At 31.5% G+C, this 24,208-nt stretch overlaps 1 protein-coding gene and 1 pseudogene across 1 annotated transcript; both read left to right on the top strand.

Moving 5' to 3' along the window:
- Nucleotides 1-2,120: 2,120 nt before the first annotated feature.
- LOC120080618 lies at nucleotides 2,121-2,239 on the top strand (annotated as a pseudogene).
- Nucleotides 2,240-2,627: 388 nt separating this feature from the next.
- LOC120080193 (zinc finger Ran-binding domain-containing protein 2-like) lies at nucleotides 2,628-4,637 on the top strand. Its single transcript, XM_039034765.1, has 4 exons — nucleotides 2,628-2,699; nucleotides 2,816-3,134; nucleotides 3,814-3,884; nucleotides 4,238-4,637. The coding sequence occupies exons 2-4, from the start codon at nucleotides 2,839-2,841 to the stop codon at nucleotides 4,249-4,251; spliced, it is 381 nt and encodes a 126-aa protein (XP_038890693.1). The 5' UTR covers nucleotides 2,628-2,699; nucleotides 2,816-2,838; the 3' UTR covers nucleotides 4,252-4,637.
- Nucleotides 4,638-24,208: the final 19,571 nt, after the last annotated feature.

Here is a 24,208-nt window from a genome sequence, read left to right as displayed (position 1 = left end):
AAAATAATTTTGTTTAATAATATGAACATTTATGTTGATTTGGAAAGATCATAACAATAATCATTAATTGATGTGCATGCTCTACTTTTCACCTTTGTTAAATGTCGACATGGATAATATATTCTTCTGAATTATTGCATTGGCCAAAAGAAGAAGAATCCTCAAACTAGATTGATAGATTTTGACTTCTTTAAATAATGGATATGCTACACATTATTTAAAGGAATTTATTCCAACTAGCCAATAAACATAAAGAAAAAACTTTGGCTCGATATACATTAAACTTTGACCCACAAATAATAAATTGAAAAAGCATTATATAGGGAAGGTTTCATCTATATATCTAAATAAATGTTTACATATTATATGGGGAATAAGGCATCTGATCATCATCAAGTTATGCGACGCCATGTTTGGTGCAGGCCCTTGGCCTAGTATATCACGTGAAACCATTCCAAAATGATAATACCTTTAGAGAAAAGACATAATATTCTCTAACTTCATCATCATTTTATATAATGAAATGAACGAATATGATCGTTATGAATATAGCAAATTAAGAATTAACGTATATGATTTTGTTTCGAGGGATATAAATTTGAATTTATAAAGACCATTTTAATGGTTGAATTATATTTATGTCTAATCAACAAGTTGGAGTGAGTGATATGTATATATAACTTATTTTAGTCTACATGAACTCTTGAGTTTAATTATTTTTATTTTACATCATTTTAGTTATTGTTGTAATTTAATTTTATTTAATACAAAAGATATCTTTGAAAAGGTTAAAATTAAGAGGGAGAGAGAGATTGGAGAGATTAAAGAATAAGGCATGGTTCATGGAAATGGAAATATTATATACTTAACAATTAGGGTATAAAGAAGAGTGCATGCAACCTTTGCAAAATATTAATAATATAATAAATAAATATAAATAAAACATGCAATGGACTAGTATGCTAGTTTCTCATGCATATTTTATATTTACATGCATTAATAATTCTGACTTTAGAGTTCTAAACAATATATAAAAACAATACTTGTTACATCCTCTTCATCTCATTCAATTGTTCGATGAATCATAGTTTGTCATATAAAAATTTTATCAAATATTTTTTTTTTACTATTATTATTATTATTATTATTATTATGTGTGCGCATATAATTAGAATGGGATGCACAAAATTTAGTACATTTTTTAACGATTTACACCCACTAATCATCTGTAAGTAGGAAAAAAGCCTAAAGCAAACGATATTTTGCAGTGGAATGGGTTTCATTTAACAAAATTTAGTAGGTTAATATGTCAAAGTTATAAAACCATAAATGTACCAAATTTAAAATTGACACGAATAATTCATTTTTGTTGTTTTGCTTGATTATTACTCAATAAGAAATGAATCATGGCTTTGGTTAGAAAGTTTTATCATTTTGTACTATACTAATAAAAAAGGAAATTAAAGGGAGAAAAAAAAAACAAAAGCAAACCATTTAATATTTGAGTGAGATTGCTTCTAGTTTCATGTAAAATGTGTAATTACCATAAAAAGAGTTTACTCGGAACTTTAAAAAGTATCGGATACTAAATACTAAAGAGGTCCTTGGACCTATTGGAAGGTTTTTAAAGATTCATAGATCTATTAGATAAAATAATTGAAGTTTACGAATGTTTTTCTTGACAAAAAAATTAATTGTGATGTATATATTTAACACTCTATTTGGTAATTATGTAGGTCTCGTTTGGTAATCATTTTATTTTTTATTTTTCTTTTTAAAAATTAAGTCTATGGATACTATTTTCACGTCCAAATTTCTTTATTTATTATCTACTTTTCACCAATGGTTTAGTCAAATTTGAGAACTACAAAAAATAGCTTTCAAAGTTGTTTTTATTTTTAGAATTTAGCTAAAAATTCAATCATTGTACTTAAGAAAATATTGTAAAAAATGTAAATGAAATAGACTTAATTTTAAAAAACAAATGGTTACCAAATGGGGTCTTAGTTTTTTGTTTATGAAAGTTAAGCTTATTTTTCCTTTCATTGTTTACATATATTTCTTAAGTAAATAGGTTGAATTCTTTATTAAATTCAAAAAACAAAAAAACAAGGTTTTAAAGGTGCGGTCATATCAGCACTAATGCATCAGATCCCATCAAAACTCCACAATTGAACATGCTTGGGTGAGAGTAGTACCAAGTTGAGTGGTCACTTAGGAAGTTCTCATGTTGCACCCTTTAAAAAAAAGTTTTAAAAAGTATATATATATTAACTTTCAAAACTTGAAGATGGTATTTTAAAAAATATTGATAAAAAATAGATAATAAAACAAAAAATTTAGAAGTCGTCGAAGGAGTATTTAACCAAATGAGGCCTAAGAGGTAAAAGATCTATTAGATTTGAAATTAAAAGTTCAAAGACGACATATTAGATATTTTTAAAATTCAACCATTTATTAGATCCAAAATTTAAAATATGTAGTTCAACCATCATCATAGATAAAAGGGTCACTCTCATTTGACTTAAAAAAAAAGAAAGGGAGAAAGAAAAAAAAGAAAAATGGCCCACTTGCAAGACTTTTTGGGAACTATAAAAACCCTCCAAAGGGTAAGCCTCCAAAAACTTGCATCATTTCCAAATTCAAACTTGAACCAAATTAGCAAACAACCCTTAGTCTCTTAAAACAACTTCTTGAAGGTGAGATGTTTAGTTAAATTTTACTTAATAATAATATAATGTATCCTTTGTTATTGTTTTAGTTTGCATATCTATATTAATTTGTAACTAAAATGGTTTTGTTTTTGATATTTTAGGAAGAAGAAGAAGAGAAGAGAGGATGAATATGAATTGGTCAGGGGGTGATTGGATGTGTGGTGTTTGTGAACATGTAAACTTCAAGAAAAGAGAAGCTTGTCAAAGATGTGGATACCCAAAATATGGTGGCCCTGACCCATCAGCATATGATCAATACATTCATTCTAAAACAGATGAAGTTTTGGCTGGTGATTGGTATTGCAATTGTGGAGCTCATAATTATGCTAGTAGATCAACTTGTTATAGATGTAATGCTTATAAGACTCTTGATGTTGGTGCTTTGCCTGGTTGGAAATCTGGGGATTGGATTTGCACTAGGTATCCACTCTTTCTTTCGACTACGTTTCAATTTTCGTTTTAGACTTTAAACTATCTCACTTTTATCGTTTACTACATCTCTCGACTATTTTTTCCAACACATATAAATTCGTTGAAAAAAACATCTCTTCCATTGGTTGTTCAACCACATCAGGAGATCTAGACATTCCTAACGCCATTTTTGAAAGGCGGCGGGAAGGTACTTTATCCTAACATTGGTTTCATTTGAGATTGAGCTAAGTTTTAGGGAAAAAAAAAAATGTCAGGGTTTTTTTGAAAAGTTATTGCAAAAATTATTTGTCTCTCTAGCCTTTTTTTAAGAAAAATTTTGAATTGGGGTTTGTCAATGCTAGTCTAACCTAATGTTGGGGAAGAGACCCTCTTCCAACACCAACATGCAAGCATCGGGAAAAATTGTTTGCAAAAAAGTTGTTTCGAAAAGTTCTGTTTTTCGTTAAAATTGTTGTGACAAGCTAAATGTGTAAAAATTAATTAGATAGTGTGATACGTGCAAGTTATTAAACAATTTATTATTAAAAAAATAACAAAAAAAACTTTTTGAGGGTATATTTGTATTTGGAACAAGTTTTGAAGTTCAATGAATAAAAGTTTCTTATGAGATATTTTGTATAATTTAACTGACTTGGTCTGAGATGAGAATATGTTGAAATTTGTGCAGAATAGGATGTGAAACTCACAATTATGCTAGCAGAATGGAATGCTATAAATGCAAAGCTCCAAGGGATTTTGGTAATTAAGAACATAATATTCATAAATTTCTAATTTTTGCTTCAACAGAGAGAGGGATTTCTTTGATATCTTGATCGAAATCATATAGATTAACTAGTTGACATATGCACGTTGAGATAAAATTTTGGTAATTAAGAACATAATATTCTTAAATTTCTAATTTTTGTTTCAACCAAAAGTGGAATATAATAGAGAGGAATTTCTTTGATATCTTAATCGAAGACATATAGATTAACTAGTTGAGATAAAATTTTGGAGCCTTCGCAATACCTCAATGGTAAATAATATATTTTATCGTTTAGTTAAGTAATTGAGCTCTGTTTAAACAAATTGTAAATTTTTTTTGTTTTCAGGAGGAGCTGTTTGAAATAACTAAGGAAGCTGATTTTGGAAGAATTGTTTGGTGATGCAAAATATTTGGCCAACTTACAAGCTTCTAGCATCTGATGCCCTCCAATTTGCTTCTTTGCTTTTTTTTGTTTTTTCTTTTCTTTAGATTGGGACTTAATGCATGAAAAGCTCAAGAATTCCCATTCTTAATTAATATCACTTTTAAACTAATTAATTAGAATTATACACTTTAATTTGTTGTCACTCTCTCTTTACTAAACTTCAAGAGGTCTTATTCTTGATTCTTGGGCCACCAACCAAGGGCTTTGAATTATGCCAAAGAGATAGAAGTGTAATAAGATAGAATAATATTATAGCTTTGAGATTCAAGAATCAACTTTCCAATAATGCACTCAAAAAGAATAGACCCACTTTCCCAATTCATCAATCATTTCTGTCTTATTTTGGCATCATAAATCTTCAATCAAACAAGAGAATTTCATTCACATGTTTCTTAATTTAAAAGACTTATAAAACTTAACGTAAAATGCATATAGTATTCTAAAATTTAGATATAGAAATTTGAATCTCTAAACTCAAAAAGGAAATACGTGTCAATTATTTATTATTATTATTATTTTTTACGTACTCTAAAGAATTAACTACTTTTAATGACAACAAAAATATGATTGACACATTTTTTTCATACTAATTAAGAATATAACCAAAATAGTTTTTCGATACATCCCAGCCTAGGCTCGATACCGAGACCAACATAAAAGGTTTACTTCTTTTTAATAACACATTCGAACCACCAACATTTTGGACTTTTGGTGGAATCCCAATCAGGATGACTACTAGGATTGAACACATCTAAGAAAAAAAGAAACGAGAGTTTTGACCAATTGTTGCATTTCTGTATGGTAGAAGAATAAGGAGGAGATAGTGGTGCACTCCTCCTCCTCCAAATTCGGTTTCTAATAGTTCACATTAGGTTCCTTAAATTTGGGGAAAAAAATTCACATGTTTACCTTTTGGCCAAAAAAAAACTTTCAAGTTTCACTAAGAAAATCAAAATGATAAAATCTCAAAAACTTCTATTCTATAAGACCTCATGCTAGTCCTTATCTTGGTCCTAATCGATTGGGATTTTCACCAAGCATAGATTGGTGGTTCAAATATGGCACGTTAAAAAGTTATGTTTCGGTCTCAGTATCGATCCTGGTCGAGATAACACCAAAATGAGTCATTAAAATAATTGGCCAAAAAGGTATTATTTGTGATGGAAAGTTTGAGTGCTTGTCTAATCATTACTCATCCAAATGGTAGTAGACGAAATCAAGGACATGAGACAAATATTCAATACTGGGGCAATTAAGTATAACTCAATAAATAAGATATTAATATGGTCTTTCTCAAAGATTGATGATTCGATCTCAGCTTGTTATTGTTGAAAAAAAATAAAATAAAATAAACTCACTCGCCAAAGCTATGAGGCAAGGTGAATTTTTCATTGTGTGTTGTGATGGATTGAAGAGTATCCCACTTTGGTTTGACAAGCAACTAAAAGAACAATAGAGGGTATTTGCTAATCTAAGCATATCTCAACTAGTTAGGTTATTATATTAGTAGAATAAAAGTACTAATAATAATTACAATCTCAAATGTTGATTGTTTGATCTCGTGTCTTTATAATTATAGAACTAAAAAAGATAAAGATATTATATCTTTGGCTAAAAGGTCCGTTGTTCGAATAAAAAAATATGTTTAAGGGCATTCTCGGAATTTAATTCAAAGGGTTAGAAAAGAAATTGGGTTGGGGGACTGTATGATCTGGCCATTTTCCGTTGGGCTAGGGTTGGCCCAAAGTGGTTGGGCTTATATGTAATAACAAAGTTTTCAATGGAGAGAAGGGGAATTTTGAGGAATAAAATGGTAAAACATGAAAAATGCCAAACAATAAAAAAACATATTACTTGCGGGAAAAAGAGGGGAAAAAAAAAATTTACCTTGAACTTGGTAAGCTGAACAAATTTATACTAAATTTAATTGCGTGAAATTGCATCTTAAATTCGATGAGTGTTGTAATATTTATTTTCGATTTGAAAATGTGTATTGCAATTTTTATCTTTCAATAAGTTTTTGTTCAAAAGAACATTAGTCAAAGTATTAGCACATGCATTCAATGAATTATAAATGATGTGGATCGCATAAAAGTATTGGAATTTCAAAAACAAATGATATTATCTTTCGTTGAAATCTATAAATTTCAGAAAAATGATTCAGTCACTTTTGCTAATCATTTCAATTTTTTTTAATTAAGTGTATTTCTTTCTCATTTCTTATATTGATTTACATATTTCTTAAATATAATCATTGAATTTTTAATCGAATTTCAAAAATAAAAATAAATTTTTAAAAGCTACATTTTTTTAGTTTTTAAAATTTGACTTGGTTTTTTAAATTATTGATAAAAAGTAGATAACGACTAAAGAAATTTGGATGTGAAAGTAGTGTCTATATACTTAATTTTTAAAAATTAGAAAAAAAACCAAATAATTAAAAATGGAGTCTCAGCCTTTAATTTTGTATAAAACTTGATTTCATTGAAAGTAATGATTTGTTTTTAGACTTTTACATTGTTTGTGAATTAGGGAAAATTGAACCAATGGTAACAAGTATGTTCTAAAAATGATTTTTTTTTTTTCTTGGTACAAAGAGTTATAAATATTCCAACTCCTCATTTTAAGAAAATAGATTAATTCATTTTTTAGAAATAATTTATTTTCTTGCTCGATAATTATTTCGTTTTTTGTTTTTTAAAACTTATTTTTTTATTTTCTATCTTTAGAAAATAAATGTCATTTTATGTTTGGTTACCATTTTGGTTTTCTATTTTTCAAAAACAAAAATACAACTAACATGTATGGTAATTATTTTTTGTTTTCTATTCTTTTAAAAAATTAAAACAAACAATATGTTTGAAAATCATTATTTTAAAAAAAAAATTAAGTTTAATGACATTTCTAGTTATATATTTATAAAAACGAAATCAAACTATTTTTACAATAATTTTTCATTTGATTATACATAATTATAAAATGGGTTATTTTCAAATATAGAAAAATATATCAAAATATTTACAAAATATAGCAAAATTTTAGAACTGTCAATGATAGAGCTAACTTCTATCAGTGACATTGATAAACACTGATCATTTATTATTGATAGTTCTAAAATTTTGTTATATCTTTTAAATATTTTCAACAGTTTTACCATTTGAAATAATTTTTCTTATAAAATTATATTTTTATTTTTAAGTTTTTTAGTTTTTTTTAAATCCATGTTGATGAAAAAAAAAGAAAAAAAAAACATCATCAATATTTTATATGCACAGATTAATCACAAGTCAAATGAAAAAAAGTAAATTAAAGTAATATATCGTAAAAAAAAAAAATTAATAGTTTTATTTTGAATTTGCAACATTGAAAACAATTAACCTAAATCTAGTGAATTTAGATTGTTTACTTAAGACAATTTTATTTGTCTATGATACTCACAACACGTCATGAACAATTGTCTCTCAAAAATAAGAGAAAATAAATAACATGTGATTGAACATTTTAATCACATGATTCGATAAACATATCGCCTGAAAATAATAAGTATATATATAGAAGATGAGAATTGCGTAACATTTATTTATGTTTTTATGTATTACTAAATTGATAAGAAATTTAAAAAAAAATAAAAATTATTAGGAGTAATTAAAATAATCACTTTTTTTTTTTAGAAAATACATATTCTTCCATTAAGATGGTGTCACTTACAACCAAAAAAACACACAGAGTTTCGGAATTATGGTTTCTAAATTTAATAATTATTATTATTATATAATAATTTAATTTATATTTTTCCCACCAAAATTTAAATTTTGAAATAGTTTTGAAAAAATATTTAAAATATTCTTGATAGAAAAACAAAATGAAAAATTGATGTGAGAAAATATGTTTTGATCGATATTTTTTTCTCATTTAAAGAATTGAATTACCTAAGATTTGAACCCAAAGTCTTAATAGACAAAAGGTTGTTGACTAACTACATGAGGTTTAAAATTTTGATCGAAATCTCGAAATTTCAAAATTTAAAGGCTTGAATTTTTTATTGTGAGAAATTTCACTTTTCCCCTAATTTTGACAAATTTTCGAAATAATTTCGAGAAAATTCCAATTCCCCCTTTTCAATGAAATTTAAAAATTTTAAGAAATTTTAACCTTTCGAGAAAACTTCGATTTTTTTTTATAATTAATTATGTTAGCTCAATTCAAGTTTTTCAATTTTATGGTCATGATTATACACAAATCTGTAATTTCATACAACAATTTCATTTTCAACAAAGGATTAAGTCTTTTTATATACTACTTTTTCTAATTTTCAACTTTTCTCAATTTTTAGCTTTATTTTTTATTTAAAATTTTATGAAGAAATTGAATTTGAAATAACCACAAAACATAACCTATATTTATTTTTCTTTTACCATCCAAAACTTTCATAATTTTCATATCATTTCACCTCAAAATATTCATATACTTTATATTATTTTGTAACTATTTATTCATTTCTTTTTTAAATTTCTATTCTCGTATGAATATTTACAAATACATTTACAATAGATATCTAAATGTTGTCATACTTTATAGAAATTGTGATTAAAATAGTCAATTATAGTCTAACTAAGTCACAATAAAAGTTTTATTAACTAATTATAACAATTTCTATCAATTTTCATAATTTTTTCTCAAAATTTTATCGATATTAATATTTTCATAAAATCAGGACTTCGATATTTATATAGATATTTCGAATTTTACTAAAAAAAAAAAATAGTAAAATGTACAAACAGCGTTATTAAATAGTAGTAAAAAAAATAAGTATATAAGTATTGCACAACCTAGGGATGCACTATTCGGAGGTGACAGAGCAGTTCACCACCAGTGTAGCAGCCCTTGTTTATAACTGGAAATTAAAACAAAATTTTAAAAACCTTTTTTAATTCCATTTCAAACGTGTTTTATAAATTGAACAAACAAGAAATTCAATTTGATACCAAATATACCCATTTTTCAAAAACTAAAAAAGAAAACGAAATGCCTTAAATTTTGGTGTTCGCCTATCCTTTGTCTTGAAATTTTACAATTTTTTTCTTATTCAAATACTTACGCATACATCATTTTTTTTTTTTTTTTTTTTTAAGTTTTCCAGAGAAAGGACGTCCTTTTGATTTTAATGGCATGAAGTATGCTTAAATTTTGTAATTAAGTACTTTTTATGGTTTTTTTTTTTTTTGGATTTTTTTTGTATGATGACCTCTTTTCAATGGTCACAATGGAAAATGGCCACCTATTGAAAATCAAATGAAAATTGGTCTTCTGCCATGTGAGTGTTTACCGTTTCGACCTTGAAATCTGCTCAATATCTTGCACGCTAAGAGGCCACTCGATGCACGACACATGATTACTCTCTCCATGATGCTCGATAAACGATAGCCTTAGCTTGATGTTTGCCACATCATCCTCGTTCCACCATACACGATCCTTGACACTCATGTACGATCCTCAATCCTCAATGCATGTGCAAGCACGCATTCACTCTGATTTGTAATTAATGCAACTATACGAATATATACAAATTGGGGAAAAAATCCTAACAATTTTCACAATCCTTTCCAATCAATTTAATGAAAAGTGAATTAATTTTTCTCTTAACAAAGAAGAAACACAAGAAATACAACACATCATTTGAAAATCACTCCCAAAGAATTGAAACACACTTTTATTCCTTCCAAAAAACCACACCTACAATATTGTGAAGAAATCAACAAATAGGAAGACATTTGGAAAATTGTAGACTATCAATCTTGCACCTCAAGTAAGCAAATGTTTCATGCAAGCTTCTTCTTCTTCTTCTTCTTCTTCTTTTTCGAAATTGTGTGAGACGTTTAAATGTAGTTAAATGAGCGAGTGTGTGCTTGTGTAGGGGTATTTTGATCATCAACAAGTAACTATTACACGTTTGAGAGTGGAAAGAAATAGTGTAAAGCCTCATAACATATTGAATAGCATGCAAATAGTATCCTACATCATGCATTGTGAATCGTGCATCGGGTATTGTGTAACGTGTAGCATGTGATGAATAGCAAGAATTTTGAGAAACCTATATTTTCTTCTAAACTGCTATCTTTCTGCATGCTTTTTTTTTTCTTAAAGCATGAACAAGAAGTATTTATTCCTACGATATGGTGGTACATGGGACAACGTGAAGCAATGCTAAGATGGAGGTTACTTGAAGGATATGCTAGTCTCGAGCATATTGACGTTCACAAAATTGAATAACATGGCACATAGACTTACGAAGGTTAGTTCGTCGGAGTTTAACATTATGATGAGGGTGAAATACAAGTTGGATGTTGACTTTCCTCCAGTATACATAATGGAGACCGATGTCCAATTTTTCCTTTTGGAGTATGGGCATATTAGACCTCAGATTTTCGTAAGTGTTAATAAGATCCATCAGAAAACAACTCTCGATAACACGAAGAGAGAACAACAACTCATGTGTGGAGTCGATGTTAATGAGTCGGACATTTTTCCATCAGCAATCTCACTGGAAAACAACAACAACAATGCATGGGAGAGATGTGTTGTCGATCATCTGTATGAGACAGTAGAATAAGTTGTGAATGACAGGTGTGTCGACACATGTATGGATGATAACATAGTGAACGTGTTGAGTTCAACCCCAGTTGTTCCTTCTATTGTAAATGAGTCATGTTCAACCTCGATTGTTGTAGAGAATGGACCTTCTGTTATGAATGAAGAACATACGACCCTGATTCTGTCAAATGATTTTGGTCATTTTGTTGGGAACTTTCCTTGCCAAAATCAGACAACGAATCAGACAGGCAATGTACCATTCAGTAGTAATGCTAGGATTGAGTACTTGATCATACAACCACAGTTAAGGACAGATTTGAATGTTGAGGTGGGTCAAATTTTCTTTTCAAAAAATGATGTGTAGATGAGGCTATCCATGTTGGCCATTAAGCATAATTTTGAGTACGGGTAAGAAAATCGAACAAGAAACTATACAGTGTGTTATGTATTCACCCGACATGTAAGTGGACAGTGCGTGCGATTAAAATGGATGGATGTGATATATTCAAGATCATAAATTGTACGGCAGAGCACACATGCTCAATTAAAGTTCTAAATCACAACGAAAGACAAGCCAATGCATTCATAATTGATCAGTTAATCAAAGGCAAGTTCGAAGTTAGTCGTGGTGAAAAACAACGGAACATCAGGCGGAGTATTGTCGGATGTGGTGGCGGAGTGATATGGGATGAGAAGGAGATTTGTGGGCTTTGTGCAATTATGTGTGTGATTCTTGGATTATTTAATTCATTGAATGCTTTGATTGTGATTATGATCGTTTTTTTTGTGTTTGTTCAAGCTGCATGTGGACGTACTTTTGGCGTTGTTCCTTTCGTCTCTCGAAGGCACACAATCCACGATCCTTTCTTCTTCTTTCTCATCGTCCCTCTCTTGAATGGTGAAAGTCGGTTCAATCTTGTCAGTTTTAAAGTCAATGAGAATCAGACCGAATCGATTGCCTTTTTTAAGGAGATCCAAATGAATGTCTAGAAGAAAAAAGAAATCAATGGAGTGCTTTCTATTCAATTCAGTTTATTATCGGTTTGGTGATTTTTTTTTTTTTCTTTTCTTCTTTTTCTTCCAAATGGGAAAAACAAGTTATCAAACTAGAAGCTATTGCAGTTGCCGACAGAGATTTCTTCATTGACGATATACTTCAAGAGTAGGGTGTTAATATCAGTTACGACAAGGCATAGCATGTGAGAGAAACCGCTTTTGCTCTTGCAAGAGGGACTCCAAAGGGATCATACGCCTTGTTGCATGCCTACGAAGAAACAACAAAGATCGAAAACCTTAGGTCTGTATTTGAGATTGAGTTTCAAGATGCCCAATACTTCAAATATATGCTTATGGCATTGGGACCGAGTTTAAGAGCTTTAAGATTTGTCATCCTGTGGTCATCGTAGATGGTACTCATTTGAAGATTAAGTACAAAGGAACATTATTGGTCGATGTTGCCAGGGACGGTAACAACCAATTATACCCACTGGCATATGCAATTGTTGATAATGAGAATGACCAGTCATGTAAGTGGTTCATGACAAATCTGAAGACTGCAATTGGTGAATGCCTCAACCTCACATTCGTTTCAGATTCACACCAATCTATAACTAATGCGACTAATGTTTTATTTCTGACATCGTATCTGTTGTAAATTGTGCCCTAAATCTTGTGGTTTGTAATGCATAAACGAAATTCATTTATTTAATAAAATAAGGAGTTATTTTACTCGACATTTATAATCGTGTAACTCAATCCAATAAACTAATATTTGAGGTCATTTTATGTTACTTAAACATATATGTGATTGACATACAGGTGGATCATGTTTAAGTAATAACCTAAATGGTCTATAATATATGGATAAGATTGAATGTCTTATCTTGGTGACATTACAGATATGGCCTACTTTATAATTGTTACAATAGTTGTAAATTGTTACCAATGATGTAATTCTAATCGTTCACGTGGAGACATGTGAGTGAAGCTATCCTATATAAAGAGTTTGTATAAGATCGAACCACGAAATGCTTAATCTCTCTTTATAACGCCGTTGCTTGAAGAGATTAACATTTCAATAGGATGACCATAGATGACTCGACCTTAATTCTGAGTGGGTTATGAACTTCTATCTATGAGGACAATCCTTTGACTTGTATGGGTAAGAGTGGCCAAATTCGTCGACTCAATATGCCTACTATTTTGGGGATTTGTCCGAGGAGGAAGCTAGAAACATAGCTACACAAGATGGAATTCGCTCCTTTCCAATTTTAGGGTAAGTAGATGAATTACTCTCTTAAGGGTTGATTCTGGGTCTTTAATTAAATGATTGATTAATTAATTAATCAAAATATTTATTAATTAATATCTATCATTGGAGCTTCTAATTTGTAGTTCCATTAAGTCCCCTCGCTAGCTCACCAAGGATAAACACAAGGGATAAATAGTTTTATAATAATTTGAATTATTCTAATTATCTGAGGAAAATTTTATATTAATGTGATTGATATAATGTATAATGTATATTGATACATTATAATATATAGTTAATTATAAATATGATTTGTAATTAATAATATGTATAAGGGAGATAAATTTTTGAATAAGATTCAAATAGAAATAATATATATTGATACATTATAGTTAATTATAAATATGATTTATAACTAATGAAAGGAGTAAATATTTGAATGAGATTCAAATTATTATGTACACTGATACGTTATCATACATTTAATCACATGCTAATTCCATCAACCTCTGCCCTATCGCAATCCTCATCACCGTAAGAACATCTGCAGTCAACTACTTCTACCACCAGCGAAGTCAGGCGACGAGACGAACAAGAAGTCTATAGGGACATTTTGAAAAATCTAAAACTGCGCGAATCCTTGGATGGAGTAGTAAAGCAACCAAGTAGTCAAAAGGGTGGGGCTAAAGTATCTTCATATGGCCCTGCCCATGCGATGAAAAAGGGGAAACAAGGGGGCATTGAGTTGACTGACGTCAAAGAGGAGCCCTGTCGAGGAAAAATATAAAAGAAGGAAGAAGAAAAAGCGATGTTATCGGTATCCTTGCCTCTTCTGCAGAGGTGATGGCAAAAGAATTCTAAAAGAAGGCCAAGAAGGTTAAGGAAGGCCTTGAGAAATAAGAAAAGAAGTTGAATACCTAATCGCAGCAACTGAGCTATTTCGTGAGATTCGCGATGAAGAACTTGAACGTACGAGAAGTACATCGCATCCTCAGCTTGAGAAATCTCTAGATAGTATGGAGCGCGCTACGCTGAAATTTGAAAAGGGGATGCACGAAGAAAGTGATGAAGAGAAGAGAGACAGACAGGAAAAGGTTAAGCGCATCAAGCTCAATTTGCAAAAGATTAGAAAGAAAAATGAGTGATTAGGGAAAAATATGCGAGAAAAAATAAAGGAGATAAGTTTGGGATGGAAGAGAAGAGAAGAGAAGGGGCATGGTTAGTGGCGTTTCAAAGAAGGAAAAAGCGCCAAAGCAAGCGGTAGTACAAAAAAAAAAAAAAAAAGGGGAAGGCGCCTGTAGCAGAAGAAGAAAAAGTTCCCAAAAAGAGGCCCCTTATTCTAATTGAGATGGGCTTCTTCCCGGAAAGTACACCTCTACCATATTTCATCACAAATACGATCTACACATTAGAGTGGAGAGAGTTCTACGAAGGGGCAAGAACGGTCAAACCATTTGTGGTGACCGTGTTCTACGAAGGAAAGCCTCATATTAGGCACTACCGAGAAAATGTTGGGGAAGTAACCATAGGATTCGACGTCAAGAAAATCAATCATTTGTACAATCTAGAAGACATTCCTGATGCTGAAGGAAATCACATAATTGAAAGCCGTTTGAGGAACAAAAAGAAGCGTTGAAGGTGGTAGTGTTGCCTGGGACCAAATGGAGTGTCTCAGCAAAAGGGGTCAAGACGTTGTCACGGCACAATCTAACTCTTGAAGCCAACGTGTGGTTATACTTCGTCAAAAGAAAAATACTCCCTACAATGCATGATTATTCGGTCTCGAGAGAGAGGGTAATGGCCATTTTCTGCTTCATGCGATTAATCCCTATAAATGTTGGTCGCTTGATCACAGACCAAATTTGTTCATTCTTCTCATGGCCAAGGGGGCAGCTATTCTTCCCATCGCTCATTACAAACCCTGTGTAGCGCAGGTTTGAAGAAGAGGAAGATGTGGCGGTAAGAAGCATGCTTACGAGCAATTCCCTTCGTTGCCTAATGAGATTGCCAGCTCAAGCCGAGAATCAACCAAAGCAGCAAATAAAGTAATAACCTCATACCAAATTTGGTCATTCTTCTCATGGTCAAGGGGGCAACTATTCTTCCCATCGCTCATTACAAACCCTGTGTAGCACAGGGATGGTTTGAAGAAGAGGAAGATGTGACGGTAAGAAGTATGCTCATGAGCAATTCCCTCCGTCGCCTAATGAGATTGCCAGCTCAAGTCGAGAATCAACCAAAGCAGCAAATAAGGCAGTAACCTCAGAGCCAAATGACCCAAAAACCTCACAGCAAAAGAAGAGGAAAGTAACCATCACATCTGAGGTTGAAGAAAGGGCGATGCCTTCACCCCAAGTAGAAAAGACATTTAGATATCATCTTTCTTCTTCTGTATCGTCGCTTCATTGATTTAATGTAAATTCCATAGAATTTTGTCTATCTTTCATTGCCTTTTCTTTTTGTTTGTATCGTGCCTATACTTTTGATCGTTTAATTTTTCTGTTGCTTTATTGCTTGCCAAAGATGACCTCAATAATGAAACCATGTGCTAACACTAAATGCCGAAACTAGCATCAATATTAAGTTTTAGGAATTGTGCTTTTGAAAATATTTTCAGGATTTAGCAAGTCTGCAAGCTTTACTTCAAACCTCTTTTACAATAATTTTCTAATTCCATCGCATAATTCATTTTCTCAACAATGAGGTTCTTGCTGCCCTCTAAATTTGGGGGTGAGAAAAGGGGGGTTTTGAACGTAAAGGCTTTCAAAAATTTTAAGCTCCTTAAATACATCATTATTCCCAAAAAAATAAAGAGAGAGAAAGCATTGAGATCGAAACTTGCTCGTTTGGATGTCCGCATGACACCCGTGGGGGCAAGCCAAAACAAAAGCAAGAATCGTGATCAATGCAAGAAATAATTGATCGTAACTCTACTGCCATAACAAGTCATAAGGCATGAGTTAAGACTGAAAAGAGTGTCTTGCTCGTAGTTGGATGTCTGCATGACACCCGTGGGGGCAAGCCAAAATGAAGGCTAGACATTTGGATCAACGCAAGATCACAGCAAAAATAACAAGGAGAAATTTTACTTTGTATTATACAAAACCCCATTTCTGAAAACGAAATATGAGATTGATTTGGAAATGAGTAAGGGATTTTTTAAGATTAAGCTTGTGGCTTCTCAAGTTTGGAAATAATTTCAAAAGGAAAAGGAATAAAACTCACGAAGATTCTAGTCTAGCAATTTGAGTAAAGCACTTTGAGGGGTCTAGGCGACTAAGCAAGGAGATCGAAACTTTAAGAAATCCTAAGTATATGCTTGAGGACAAGCATTGTTTTAAATTTGGGGGTGTAATAACTTGTAGAAATACAAGTTATTTTATCTTTCTCATCTAAAATAATAAGAAAAAAACTCTGAAAGTGCAAAATTTTTGCTAAATAATTTATAAAGTAATCACAGTATGCGATCATACATCTCCAACGCCTAATCTATCTGAATTTTGAGCTAATGTCGCTTAATGCAGAACGTCTACTGATGCGGTTAAACAAGAAATATCATAAACAAAACCATGATCGCATAACCAATTAATGCGACAACTTTAGGCGATGAAGCATATTGGAAGTCAAATCTCAGAATGAGTTGGTGGCTGATTAAAGAACTTCGTTGAAGATTCAATGAATTTCTGATGCATTGCAGGTGGCGCATCAGGGTATGAAATTTAAAGCACTTGTTAGCACAATCATGAGTGAGAGAAGAGAAGTCATCCTTAGACGCCTATAAATACCCATGCAATCTCCATGAAAAATATATGAGGGTTATAAAACTTCTGAGAAGAAAACTCTGTCAAGAATCCTTCTTGTTCAATCATAAAAATACCCTAGTGAGAGCTTAGGTCTCTTATGGAAGAAAAGAAGCTCCATTGTTCAATATTTGAGTGAAGCAGTCAGCATTAGAGCTTGAGGGAGCAAGACATTGCACACCATGACTTGATTCTCTATCCCTTCCTTTATCTTACAGTGTATTTGTGTTGTATCGTTAATATTGAAGAGTTCAAGTCTGCAATATGAATACATATTTATCTTATTCTTTGCTCATTTCCTCCATCATTATCATGAGTAGCTAAATTAATTTATGTGTTAAGAAGCATATAACCAACATGAACTAAGCAACAAAAGAATTGTGTGACCACTTGATTTATGTATGCCTACTCGCATCACTTGAATAAATCGAAAGATTATTCTAAGTAAATTCTAGGTGTGAAAGAACTCAGATTTAGAACTCATAAAACAAGAGGAGATGCTCTCTAGAAATAAGTACATCTTTTATATATTGCACTCACTGCATGCATCCTAGAGATAGGGTAGTGTGGCTAGATACACTGAAAGGTGTTGGTCGTATGTCGAGTGCACTGCTTGAATGCATAACTCATATAGTTGCTAAGGAAGTGTTGGTGAAAATTCTTCTCAACCCTATCATCGTATGCTAGTATCCAACAACCACCACTCACATTGTTTCACTTAAAGCACAACCCTCAACACATAAAATTTAGCTTTAGAATAATACCAAAAATCAACCATTTGTATGAACATTTCATTTGCATTATCTAAGTATTAGTTCATCGCACACTTGAAAGCAATCCCTGAGTTCGACCCTGTACTTACCAGGACCCTGGTTGGACTTACACTTGGGTTCTACCAGGAAAAACAAAAGCGTTATAACCTCATAATCATTATTTTTCTCATTGCATGGTAGGAATGCATCATATGCGATGGCAAATATTGTTTCGATCTTGACGCGAGTTGTTTACTAAATATGTGATTTACCCTATTCTATTATTAAAATAAAGTGATGAATGCAATGGAAATCACACTTGAGAGTGAAACAGTCTATGTGAGAAGTACAAGATTCAAAGGAATGAAGGTAGGGTTGAGAAAAATATTCACTAACATTTCTAAGTAAAAGCATAAATCATGTGTTCAAACAAACTACTAAAAAATTACAGCCTACACTTCTCAGTGTATTTGGCCATAATATCCTATCTCTAGAATGCATGCGATGAGTATTTGATGCAAAAGATATTTCTTTATTTCTAAAGATGATCTCTTCTTGTTTTATGAGGTATGAATCCTTGGTCCTTTCAAACCTAGAGTTAATCTACTTAGAATAATCTTTCGATTTATTCAAATAGTTTATAAAGCATGCATAAAACAAGTTGAACGCATAATTAAGCCTCACTTAGTTCATGTTGCAATGTTTCTCAACCCATAAAGAAATTAGTTGCTCATGGTAAAAGTTGGGGAGATGAATAAAAGATAAACTATAAATGCATTTATATTGAGAAAAAGAAGTCTTTCAACATTTACACAATACAAATAACAGTTGTAGAAGAAAAGAGATAGAGATAGAAAGTCAAGTTGTGGAATGCAATTCTTTGCTTCCTCTAACTCTGTGAATGACTGCTTCACAAAGAGTGTGTTGACAGTGAGGTCCCCTTCTTACTTCCATAGAGGAATCCTAAGCTTTCACTTTAGATTTCATGAGGGTTCGAAGGGAAAGTAAGAATTTGGGCTAAGTTTTTCTCCAATGCCTTGGGCTCTTGTTACATGGAAATCTCGTTGGGTATTTATAGGCATCAAAGAGCAATTTTTTCTTCTCTTACTAATGATTATGCTAATAAGGTACATTAAATTCCATACCTTCATGCGTTGTTTGCTCCACGTCAGAAGTTCATTGGCTCCGTCGTGAAGCTTTCTTGTCAGCTACCAACTTGGTCTCTGATTTTACTTCTACCACCCATGTGTCATGTCATCCTTTATCGCATACAGTTACCAACTTGTTCAACTATGCAATTCCAATGTTGGTGTTGAAAATTCCTTGTGATCGCATAAGTAAATTTCCTACACCCAAAAAGCACAATTTTTATAACTTTCATAGATAGAGAGACTTTGTGTGTGTATGATCTCATGAAATAATTATTTTTATAGATTCCTTATCAAGCTACCACATTTTCAGAGCTTTTTTCCTAATTTTTTAGATGAAATATGTAAAATAACTTATATTTCTACAAGTTATCAATAGGATACCCAGCTCACATGTCTCCACATAAATTATCATAATTAGATCACTTCTAACATTTTACAAAAATTGTAATAATTAGAAAGGTGGTCATATCCGTAGTCTCACAAGAATAAGGTACTCAACTTTATCCATCTATTACATGAAGGAACTCGATTTATAGAGAACCTTTGAGCAGAAGCGGATCGTCCAATTTCTATTGTGATTGAAAACAAACATTTACAGTAAACAATACAGATTATGCATAAAACATAAATTACAACATGCTTTTGAATAAGAAACAAGGGTTTAGAGATTATACCTTTTAAGAAATTTTCTTCAAGTAAATCCCTCGTACTTCCACGAACACTTCGTACAACACGAACACTCCAAACAACAGGAAGAACTCGAACCAAAAGGAGAGGACACTACCATTTAGTTACCTTGGTATTCTCGAGGTGAGAACCCAGGAGTGGTGGACTCTGGCAATTTTGGTTAGGAAGGTGTTTTGGAGTTTGGAGGAGGAAGATGATTAAAGGATGAAACTCTCTATCACATAGAAAAAGGCTTCGATCGTTTAGGCAATCAAGTCTATCGCATAGACGATCGTTTAGGCGATCAAGTCTATCGCATAGACTCTCTAAGTTGATCATATGGTCTCTCAATCGTGTAACACTAAGATTCTTTAAAATAATAATGTCAAATTTTATTTTATTCCATTTTGCCATAAAAATTTCTTAACTTCCCACTAACATGGTTAAAGAGAAAAAGGGAATTAATTATCAAATAATTAATAATTATAAATAAATATGATAATCAACTTATCATATTATATTTATAACATATAGTTTTAATATTACATCACATACAATATAAACTATAGTTCTTTTTCTCTATTTTATGACATTTAATATAAATCATATTTATATTAAATTTAACAACTATTTGAATCTCATTCAAATATTTATTCCTTCAATTAAACAATAATGTATATACATTATATCAATTATATCATATCATGTATAATTAAATTCCCTTTTATTAATTTAAACATTTCAAATTAACCCAAAAATTGATTCCCAACTAAATCATTTTGAGCTACTAAGGGGACCTTATGGACCTGTAGCTTGAAGTACAAACGGTACGTGAATAGTAATTAAACTTTTTAATTACTTTATCCACCATCCGTTAACTGTCAGGCACTCCATTAAAGACCGATAACTGCACTCTTTGCACTACAGATATATTTCTGTATCCATTGGATATAACCAATCAACAATACAATGATCCTGCACAAATTGTTCGTAAGTACAGTTGGGCCAAATTACCGTTTTGCCCCTGTAGTTACATCTAACTCCTTAAGTACCACTAATTCCTCTAATGAACAATAGATCATAGTCCCACTATGACTAAACTCCTCTCTAGCCAAGAGAAGGTGTGGCGCCACATTGTTTAATAACTGAAATCAGCTCTTAAGGGAACAATTTATTTACTTACCCCTGCTTTAGAGAATGAGTGAATTTCATCTCGTGTAACTGAGTTTCCAGCTCCTCATTCAGATGAATTCCAAAAATGGTAGGCTTGTTGAGTCGGCGATTTGGCCACTCTCACCCATGCAAATCAAAGGATCGCCCTCATAGGTAAGAGTTCACAACTTATTCAGGATTAGGGTCATGTTATCTATGGTCATCCTAGTGAAATGAAAGTCTCTATTATGAACGGTGTTATATAATGAGGCTAAATATTTCGTAGTCTGGTCTTATACAAACTTTTTTGTATAGAATATCCCCGCTCGCATGTCTAATACATGAATGATCAGAATCAGATCACTTATAGTACTTTACAACATTTGTAACACCTACAAAACGGGCCATACTCGTAGTGTCACTAGGATAAGGTATTCAGCCTTATCCATATACTACAGACCATTTAGGTTATCACTTAAACATGATCCACCTGTATGTCTCCACATACATGTTTAAGTTACAATGATAAACGTGGATGTTAGTTTATTGGTTTGTGGTTAATGCAACTAAAATATCATATATTTCATAGAAAAAGTGAATAAAATATAAAATATTATTAATCAATCAAATATTATTCATACAGGGTTTACAAACTATAAGACCCTACGAGATTTAGGGCATTAACCCTAACACTACAAACCTTTTAGGTTATCACTTAAATATGATCCACTTGTAAGTCATCACATACATGTTTAAGCTACATTAAATAACCTAAGATATTAGCTTATTGATTTTGGGTTAATGTAACTAAATGTCAAATGAAATAACACTTTATTTTATTAAATAAATAATCTGTTTGTACAAATAAATTACAAACTACGAAACCACAAGATTTAGGGCATCAACCCCAATAAGTTTATGTTATATATGATATAATATGAATTATATGTTATATTATATGAGATATAATATAAGGTTTTTTTAATTATATTATTTTAATATAATTAAAATGTAAAATGGAGTTATTTTACGTGATGAAGGGAGTTGTTTTTATAATTTCCCTCGTCTCTCTCATATACAGGATTACAAACGTAGTTAAAAAAGGATAGACGTGATACTCAATTGAACTCTCTCTACAAGAATTCTCGTTCTTGGTCTCTGTGAAGTTCTCTCAAAAGTTTTACTCTTATCCCTTACCAAAATTATCAAGACAAGCTCACAACTCTTTCTTGATTCTCACCTTAAGAATGTTGAGGAAGTATTTTGTGGTGGTGTCCAAGAGGTCCAGTATTCTTGTTGTGTTTATGAGAGAAGTGTTCGTGATGAAGAGGAAGTTCTATGTTTGTGATTCAAGGAGAGGAACTCGCGAAGAATATTTTCTTTAAAGTTAAGTTTTTTTTTTTTTTTTTAATCTTCCTTTCCTCTCAATAATTTAGTTAGAAAGCATGCTTAGACTATATGTTACTGTTTATCCTTTCTGTAATGTGCTTTTTCTATTTTAAGTTTTGTTCCAAAAATGAATTCATTGGCACAAAGACGACCAATCGCTTCTGCATATGCAATTCGATTCCTACAATGATCAAATGAGGCAGCGAGTTTTAAATGGGTACTTAAGAATTCAAAAAGTCAGAAGGATATCGAGGTAAAGGAAATTTTTGAAAAAAAAAATCCTTTTAGCGGAAGCAAAGATCGTTCCAAATTCCATTTTTATCGAATATAAAGTTTTACAGTAAAACAAACAAATAGATATGCATTTAAAATAAATTACAGCATGCTTTTACAAGAAATAAGTTTAAGAGATATCAACTTTGAAGAACCTTTCTTCGCGAATCCCTCAAACAGTCACGAACAAAACTCCTTCATTGTGGATCTCCTTCTTCACACACGGACACCACCACTCGAGAACCTTTTGTATGCTCTTTGAGATTAAAAGATTCAAGCAAGAGTTGTGGGCTTTGCTTGAATCCTTGGAATAGGGAAGGAAAATGAAAGGATGAGAATGATGTTTCTACAAAGTACTTTTCTCTTGGAGAGAACACTTCTTCTCTGTGAGAATTCTTAGAAAGAAGATGATTAATTCAACTTCTTTTATCACGTTAGTTTTTTTGAGAGAATATGGGGAGGAAGTTATAACTTCTTCCCCTTTTATTAATTTAAAATAAATTAATAAAGTAATTATATATATATATATATATATATAACTACTTTATTACATATNTACTTTATTACATATATACACTAGACTATATTATATGTTATATCAAATATAACATATAGACTATAGTTTTATATTGCATCAAATACAACATAAACTATAGATTTTATTCTCTCTCAACTATACATGGCATTTAATATAAATCATATTTATATTAAATCCACTTATATGAATCTCATCCATATGATATTTGGATCATATCCAACTATTTTATTCCTCTCAATATAAATCATATTTATATTTAATTACATGAATCTTATTCATGTAATTGGTATTTGAATCATATTCAAATTCATCTCATATATAATATATCAAATACACTATAATTAATGATATCATATATAATTAATTCCCTTAATTAATTTGAACACTTAAAATTAATCCAAAGATTAAATCCCTATTGAGTTACAGTGGGGGACCTTATGGACCTGTAAATTGAAGCTCCAACGGTGGGATAATTAATTAAACTCTTTAATTAAATTACTCAACATCTGTTAACTACCGGTCACTCCACTAAAGATCGACAGTTGCATTCTTCGCACTACAAATAAATTTCTGTGTCTATTGGGTATAATCAATCAACGATGACCCTTCATAAATTGCTCATAAATACAGTTGGGCCAAAATACCGCTTTGCCCCTATAGTTACATCTAACTCCTTAAGTACTACTGATTCCTCCAATGAACAATAAGTCATAGTCCCACTATGATCAAGTCCTCTCGGTCCAGGAGAAGGTGTGACTACTATGTTCAAGACTCGGAATTAACCCTTAAGAGAGCAATTTATCTACTTGCCCATGCATCAGGGAATGAGTGAATTTTGTCTTGTATAGCTGAGTTCCCATCTCTCCAGTCAAACGAATCCCCAAAATAGTAGGCTTGTTGAGTTAGCAATCTGGCCACTCTCACCCATACAAATCAAAGGACCACCTTCATGAGCAGGAGTTCACAACTAACTTAGGATTCAGGTTATGTCACCTATGATCATCCTAGTGAAATGCAAGTCTCTATTATTAACGACATTATATAAAGAGACTAATCATTTCATGGTCCGATCTTATACAAACTCTTTGTATAGGATACCCCCGCCCGCATGTCTCCACATGAATGATCAAGATCGGATCATTTGTAACACTTTACAATACTTGTAACACCTACAAAGTGGTCGTATCTGTAGTGTTACTAGGATAAGGTACCCAGTCTTATCCATCTACTACAAACTATTTAGTTTATTATTTAAACAATATCCACTTGTATTTCTCTATATACTTGTTTAAATTACATGAAATAACCT

This window comes from Benincasa hispida, chromosome 6 (genome assembly GCF_009727055.1).
Source record: "Benincasa hispida cultivar B227 chromosome 6, ASM972705v1, whole genome shotgun sequence".
NCBI lineage: Eukaryota > Viridiplantae > Streptophyta > Magnoliopsida > Cucurbitales > Cucurbitaceae > Benincasa > Benincasa hispida.
Note: the sequence above shows the minus strand (reverse complement) of the source record. Positions and strands in the feature narration are given on the sequence as shown.

What these genes read in the sequence shown, in the direction of transcription:
- LOC120080193 (XM_039034765.1), top strand. Translation starts at nt 2,839, where the DNA reads ATGAATATGAATTGGTCAGGGGGTGATTGGATGTGTGGTGTTTGTGAA. An exon ending in GGGGATTGGATTTGCACTAG is followed by an intron (nt 3,135 to 3,813) that starts GTATCCACTCTT and finishes AAATTTGTGCAG; the next exon opens with AATAGGATGTGAAACTCACA.